The sequence below is a fragment of the Otolemur garnettii genome, unplaced genomic scaffold (assembly GCF_000181295.1).
Source record: "Otolemur garnettii isolate 467f Iridium unplaced genomic scaffold, OtoGar3 scaffold00085, whole genome shotgun sequence".
NCBI lineage: Eukaryota > Metazoa > Chordata > Mammalia > Primates > Galagidae > Otolemur > Otolemur garnettii.
The window spans coordinates 2,800,322-2,808,492 of NW_003852480.1; the positions used below are offsets into that span (position 1 = coordinate 2,800,322).

At 42.1% G+C, this 8,171-nt stretch overlaps 1 protein-coding gene across 1 annotated transcript in view; it reads right to left on the reverse strand.

The window, feature by feature from the left end:
• Window positions 1-8,171, reverse strand: part of CUNH4orf45 (chromosome unknown C4orf45 homolog) — a 66,190-nt gene that overhangs the window by 55,280 nt on the left and 2,739 nt on the right. The window contains 1 exon segment of the mRNA XM_012808127.1: window positions 2,985-3,240. Within this exon segment, the coding sequence (XP_012663581.1) occupies window positions 2,985-3,240 (256 nt within the window).

Here is an 8,171-nt window from a genome sequence, read left to right on the forward strand (position 1 = left end):
AAAAAAAGGTCACTGTGGCCTACCCTGCTGCAGAGAAAGAGGTATGTTTTAGATGCAGAAGCAATCCCAGTGACAAAACTTAGGTCTTAACCACTAGGTAAATCGTAGGTGGTTCAATGGCTAATATGTAAGGTCATCCTCAGCGAGTCTTTTCTCTAAATCTGAGGAATTTTATAAGAACCAGGTAGATCCTTGAAAACAATTATTGTTAAAATGCCCAGACCAAGAAAGTACACAGATGATAAGCAACATCCCTCACAGTATATTCCAAATAAGGCCTGTGTTTCAGTGTGCCATAAGCTGGGGAAGAAACACTCAATCCCACAGACCGCCAGAGGATGCTGTTACCAGCAGGGCAGTGATGAAAGGCGCTCTCTGAACTGCCAGCTAATAACATGGAATAAACACCTTGCTGACAGGCTGGCTCGTGGCTGTCATCTTTTTTGAATACCCAGCTTGCTTGAAAGACCAAGGAATGCCTGATCGCACGTCATTGGAGCAGACAAACGGGTTCTTAAGCTAACAACAAAGGAGGAAGAGAAGCCAGACACTGAATACGGCCCAATAGATTGAGGGCTGTGCACAAAGCAGGCATTGCCCAGAGAGAGTCAACAAGGCACAAGAGCTCTGGACGCCATTCAAACCAGATGCTTTCCTTTGGGTTATACTCTTCTTCCCAGAGTAGGGTGACCAGACGTCCCACTTTTCAACAATTTGTCCCACGTCCCAAGGCATTTTTAAAAAGTCCCGATTTTTGGAAAGAATGCACGAATGCACGAACTGCCGGGAGAACAAGAAGGAAATATACGGTTTTCGGCTGCCATGTGGCTATTTCGCCAGAATATTCGTTTTATATTATTTTTGTTAATTTTATAATGTTAGGCTCGGCGCCTATAGCTCAACCGGCTAAGGCGCCAGCCACGTACACCTAAGGTGGCGGGTTCGAATCCCCAGCCTGGACCCGCCAAACAACAATGACAGCTGCAACCAAAAAATAGCCGGGCGTTGTGGCGGGCGCCTGTGGTCCCAGCTACTTGGGAGGCGGAGGCAGGAGACTCGCTTGAGCCCAGGAGTTGGAGGTTGCTGTGAGCTGTGATGCCACAGCACTCTGCCCAGGGGGACAGCTTGAGGCTCTGTCTCAAAAAAAAAAAAAAATTTTATAATGTTAAACTGTAATAATAACAAATAATTGCTGAGAAGTGATTATGGAGAACTGCTTATCAAAGTTTGCATGGTTGCCAGGCCCTGCCCTGCCTTGTCCCCTGCCCCGCCCCCACCCCACCCCCCAACCATGTTGTCCCGCCTTACCAATGTTAAAATCTGGTCACCCTATCCCAGAGGCCAGTTTAATATTTAATTGAATTTCTGATTTTCATCATTATTGCTAAGTAGAACCCGAGTAATCCTTCTGTTTAATTCAGTGATTCTCAACCTGTGGGTCGTGACCCCTTTGTAACAATGAAAATGCATCACATTAGGAAGGTTGAAAACCACTGGTTTAACTGATACTGAGTACCATTAAATACAACAATGACAACAGCCAATACAAATAGCTGAAATCTGATGTCAACCGTGTGCCAGAAGCACACTTAGCATGTTCCTTGGGTTCCCATATTCAGTCCTCACAACATAACCATATTAAACACATACGGGGCTTGACACATGCCAGGCACTGCTCCTAGCACTTCACAAATATTAACTCATTCACTGTTTAATTTAGGAGATGCTGTGAAGAGGGCCTGTAAACACTGCCACATGGAGAGGAGAGCGAAATTGCAGACAGGTGAACTCACTTTGCCCAAGGTCACAGCACTAGACCTATATCAGCATCTAACCCAAAGACTGAGCTTTCTGAACTGCTGTAGTTTGTGCAAAACAAACAAACAAAAAAACTATTAAAAAAAAAATCTTTCCCTGATGAGACTGTCCTATACAGTCTTAAGAATTTGAGGAAATCTAGTTATTGCGTAACTGACACATTTGCAGGTGATGTAAAGGCCTACAGGAGTGGGGAGGATCTGAATTCTTAGATTTTACTTCAAAAAACACATGTGCTGGCTGATAGCGCTCACGCAAAGATGGTGAATGTTCCTACAACCCGCCAGACTTTCTGTAAGATGTGTGGCAAGCCCCAGCCCCACAAAGTGACACAGTACAGGAAGGGCAAGGACTCTCTCTATGCCCAGGGAAAGTGGCGTTATGACAGGAAGCACATGTGTTGTTTTTTTGTTTGAGACAGAGCCTCAAGCTGTCACCCTGGGTACAGTATGTGGCATCATAGCTCACAGCAACCTCCAACTCCTGGGCTCAAGTGATTCTCTTGCCTCTACCTCCAAGTAGCTGGGACTACAGGTGCCTGCCACAACACCCGGCAATTTTTTTGTTTGTAGTTGTTGTTTGGCAGGCCTAGGCTGGATTCAAACCCGCCAGCTCTGGTGTATCTGGCTGGCGCCTTAGCCACTTGAGCCATAGGCACCAAGCCACATGTGTTGTTTTTTTGTTTATTTGTTTCAGGGGAGACTGCTGAGCTAGTGCCTGCGTCCACATCACTGAAAGGAAATCAGACAAGTTTTCTAAGAATGCTCTGACAACATACCCTGAATTCCGCAATATGAAGGCCTTATCAACACAGTGGGTGTTAAGGATCCCAGACACCCGTGTTGGCTCCACAGATTACATCCAGCGCCAGCTTCTCCCTTGACACCACCCACCCTAAAGCAGGGCTAGGATGGGGAGGTGTGAGTATCTCAGCAGTGTGATGTGACTGAGCCCCAAAACCAACACAAATGCTTTTGGATTGTCTGTGACTTCATTTTCTTCATACTCCTCTCCAGGGGAGTTGTGGGAGCAAGTCCATTTATTCACTCAAACCCCATTACTTCTCAAAGAGATCAAGCACCTGACATTTCCCTTGGAAGAAAACTCATTACGGACTTAAGTCAGAAAACAGTATACTAAGCAGAACATAAACTGAAGAGCAATACCTTGATATGAAAGCCGCTCCTGAGTCTTGATTTGTTGATGAAATTATACTTTTGCACTCCCCAGCCGATTTCGCCCACATACTCATGTTTATATTGGGCGGGCATGCTTCTATGTGGAGCAGGCCTCCAGAGATATTGGAGATCTCCGGTTTTTTCTAACACTGGACGATTTTCTCCTATACAGGAAGTATGCTGATGAATTTTCGGTAAATGGTCCTTTATGTAATCTGGACCTTAAAAAAGGAAAAAGTAAATACTTCAAAAATATTCCATGCTTTATTCTAAGATGTTTTTATTATTTTAACAGAAATAACGATTATATGGTACTTACTATGTTATGGGTGTTGTTATTAGCTTTTTGGATGTGTTAATTCAATTAATCCTTATTAATGGCCAAATGAGATAGGTAGAACTATTTGTCTTAGCTTACAGATGGGAAGATGAGGTAAAGGAAGATTGGTAATTTGTCCAGAAACACAGCTAACAAGCTCTTCATAGCCAGGCCAGCTGCTGTGACGGTTGGGCTGTTAATTGCCTCACTAAGCTGTTTGATCTATAATTAACTTAATACATGTCTTATATACTAAAATTTCTCACGCACGCCTCATTTGCAGGATGTAGGCCTTCATACATTAAGGGTTTTTCTCTAGTTAAAATTGGAAATATGAATTAGAGTACTCCCCAAATGGAGTAACAATCGGAAGATAGAGACAATTGTTAGATGAGGACAGCTTATAACAGATGATGACCAAAGGTGGGGGTATTTTTAGTAAATATTTGTATTTTAAACATAAAACAATAAAGGATAATCAATAAATTGTGGAAATGAGAGAAACAGCAAAAATAATGTCTGGGAAAAGATCAGTTAAATTTGGGGGGTTGAGGTTTTTTGGTTTTTTTTTTTTTTAAAGAAACGAAGTCTTGCTACATTGCCTAGGCTGAAGAGCAGTGGTTGTTCACAGGCATGATTACAGTGAACTAGAGCTTCAAATTCCTGGACTCCAGCCACATTCCTGTCTCAGCATCCTGAGTACCTTGGAGTACAGGTACGTAGCATGGAGTCCAGCTAAATTTAGCATTTAAAGGTGACAGTGTGCAAGTGAAAGGGCTAAGCCTTTCGGGAAGAGATGCAACTGATTCAAATTAGACAATGGAGCTAACGCTCAAGAAGAATTTCAAAATTCCCAAAACCCAAATAGGTAGGATTATATGGGTAGACTGGGCTCTCAAAGAAGAAACCTCAATCCTGTCACCAAGTTGGCCAAAGACCCTAAAGCAGAAGCTGGGCCCTGCCCGGCCCTGCCTCTCCCATCACCTTGCTCTTGGATGTAGGAGCTCAGGATTTGCAGAGAGCACGAGGTGAATAAGGGCTTTGAGCCACTGTTCCTGCCACGTGGACAAGGTATTCCAAGAAATGGTCAACATGGTAACAGGTCTGTGCTTAGAGAAGTAATCTCTGCTTTCCAAGGAAGGTGGCAATGTGAGGATTTTTTAGAAAGACAATTTTGGCAGGTGTTTTCACAGCTTCCTAATCACCATCGCTCCCCAGGATGCATTCAGTACTCACTGAGCAGCTAATTTTCCCTGATGAATATATTGTCCCTTCAATTGTATTTGCACTCAGGCTTTCACTCAGGTGTAACGACTTTGGTAAAGGAAAGTCAGAGCATGAAACACTGCTCTCTCCATATGACAGGTGTTGGAAATTTCATCTACACAGCTCCTAAATGAAGGAAAGTTTTCATTCTCTGCTGAACTGAATGAAATGCAGAACTATGCTCGTCTTGCTGAAATTTCAGTGTATGCTTAGGCTCGTGTTTTCTCAAATGTTTCACTAAACGCTGCTCCTACAAGTGCACCGTGAAGGCATCTGTGTGTGTGTGTGTGTGTGTGTGTGTGTGTGTGGAGGGGGGAGGGTTCACAGTCAAATACCTTTGGGCACATTGCTTGCTACTTTTGCCTTTAAAATATTCACTGCAGAGGAAAGTACGGACGGGGTAAAAAAAATAGACACATTTTAAGAAAGGAAAAGACTTAAAATCATAATACTCAATATACACTGATAGCAAAAGACGAATACAGGTCACACTGAACACCTCATGACTTGAGTATTACAAATTCAGTTCACTCTTTTCCTTTCTTAAAATCTGTACAGTTTTTCTGGCACCATGTATATAGGACGAGTTCTGAGAAGTCTCGTGGTGAATAAACTTGTTTACAATTACGTGCCCCATTGTTTCCCATACTGATTTAACCATTACTTGCCAGCTGTCTTAGTTCATACTGCTATAATGAAACGCCCGAAAGTGGATAACTTATAAAAAAGAGAAATGTGTTTTCTCACAGTTCTGGAGGCTGGGAAGTCCAAGACCAAGGTAGAGACAGACATGTTCTTTGTCCAGCGAGGGCTACTCTGCTTCCAGGTCAGCACCTTCTTGCTGCATCCTCTGAAGGGGAGGACCTGTGCAAGCGGGCTGAGTGCTGCCTGAAGCCTCCTTTATAAGGGCCTTCATCTCATTCGTGGTCTAATCACCTCTTAAAGTCCCCACCTCTTAATATTATCACATCAGCCATTAAGGTCCAACACCTTAGGTCCAAATTTTGGAGGGATCACATTCAACCACAGAACAAGCTGAGTCAAAAGCACTTGGTTTTAGAGGATGTGGTGAAAAAACACAGGGTCTGCACCCAAATATGCATGCGTGTGTGTTCAGTGCCCTTCCTCTCCTGCCATTTGGAAAAAAGAAGCCTCCAGGAGGTGCCTATGGCTCAAGGAGTGGGGCTCCAGCCCCATATACGGGAGGTGGTAGGTTCAAACCCAGCCCCTGGCCAAAAACTGCAAAAAAAAAAAAAAAGAAAAAAAGAAAAAGAAAAAAGAAGCCACCTATGACGTGTGTCAGTAGAAAAGGAAGAAATGCTTTGAAGCAAGTGACTCTTTCTGACCTCTTCTCTGCATTTTCCTCGTCTCATTTGTTTATTCTTTCACTGATTTGTTTATTCGTTTATTCAACGAACACTTATGAACAGTTCTTACGTGTCAGGCACTGTTCTGAGAGCTGAGATGATAGCAGCGCGTGAAGCCAAGGCTCAGCCTTCACCCAACCTGTATTTTAGTTGAGAGGCAAGTGATAGAAATAACTAATCCTTCGTTGCCTTTTGTCTGGATTATCACAACAGCCTCCTAACTAGTCTTGGCTCTACCTTCTAATTCCTCTTCCACACAACTCCCGAGAGCAATTTAAGAACCAAATAACATCAAATACTTCCTTTGTAAAAAACATGAAGTGCTGTTCTCCAGTAAATTTGTGTCTATCTAGATTTCTCAGGATTACAGAGCAGCGTCTTTATAGTCTGACCAAAATAACTTCCTTACCCTTTTCTCATTATTAAAACAACACTTACAAGCTTCCTTTTCTAGAAAACATCCCTAACCCTCCCAAGTCGAAATTAGACAAGCAACATTCATAGTAGTTTCGATGAATTTCATTTTTCTTTTCTATATCAAACTTAACAGATCTTCATTTGGAAGCTCCTAGAGCAGCGGTTCTCAACCTGTGGGTCACGATGGCTTTGTAACAATGAAAAAAATCGCAGCATTAGGAAGGTTGAGAACCATCGTCCTAGAGGGTAAGAACTATATATTTATTTCTCTTAACTCTCGACCGCTAGCCAGCACTGTACTTTGAACATAGGAGAGCCACACAAGAAATGTCTTCAATAAGTAAGCCATTTGTTGATTGAATAAATGAATTAAAGAATTCCATCATAAAACTGAAGATTTACAAAGTAATATGAGAAGAGAAGCAAGCACTTCTTTAAATATCTAACAAGTGGGCTGGGCAGGGTAGTTCACACCTGTAATCCTAGCACTCTGGGAGCCTGAGGCAGGAGATTGAGGTCAGGAATTCAAGACCAGCTTGAGCAAAAGCATGACCCCTGTTTCTACTAAAAATAGAAAAAAAAATAGCCTGGTGTTGTGGCCGGCACCCGTATTCTCAGCTACACAGGAAGCTGAGGCAGGAGGATTGCTGGAGTCCAGGATTTTGAGGTTGCTATTGCTAGGCTGCGGCCAGGGCACTCTATCCTGAGCAACAGTGTGGAATGCTGCCTCCAAAAAATAAAAGAATCTAAAAAGTGATTTAATTTTCAGAACTGCCTAAACTAGGGGTGGGGAACCATAAGCCTAAAGGCCACAAGTGGCCTTCTGGGTCTTTAATGTGGCATTTTCACTGAATCCAAATTTAGTAGAACAAATCCTTTTGTTTGTATTAGCACATCATTACCTCTCTTTTATATTTTCCATTTTAATTTTAAAATGAATGTATTTAAAATACCAAAGAATAAAATATATTTAAACAAAATAATCATCCCAGATTGAACGGTACAATTAGAACATTACTAAGCCATGATATTGCTAGTCTCACGATTAAGTTCTAACTTCCCCACCTGACTGGCGCCACTACCACATGAGGCTGATTGGCAAGAGTTTACGGAGGTCAAGTGCACTAGTCTGTTATCAGCTTCTGACAACAGTGTACTGTTTTGCTGTTTGAAATTGAATTTGTGAATAGTTGCACAGATCAACAGTGTTTTTGAATTCTGTCTGCTTAACAACCCATCATGTCAGAGAAGACCAGCAAAGAGAATGCTGAAGGAAAAAATTGATTTTTTAATGAGGATTGGGAATTCTGATTCGTGTATTATCTTGTTTCTGCTAAAGATAAGGTGATTTTCTTGCCCTGTGATACTGCAATATCAACATTAAAGAAAACCAGTGCTCATCAGCATTACAACACTCATAAGGACCAGAAATATTATATTTTAAATCAGAAGGAAAGACAAAAAAGGTTGTACTGCAGAAAATTAAAAGATGAAGAGCAAAAGCAAAGATACTTATTTCAAGCAGCACTAAGACTTGGAAATAATATAATTATTAAATAAATTATATAATTATTTTGAGGTCTTATTGCTGAATCAAATAAGTATCTGAAGCAAATTATAAAGTAGCTTGTATATTTGGGAGAAAAGGGAAGCCATTCAGTTATGTAGAAATTGTGGGCTTGGTGCCTATGGCTCAAGGGGCTAAGGCGCCAGCCACATACACCTAAGGTGGCAGGTTCAAATCCAGCCCCGGCCTGCCAAACAACAATGACAGCTGCAACCAAAAAATAGCCGGGCGTTGTGGCG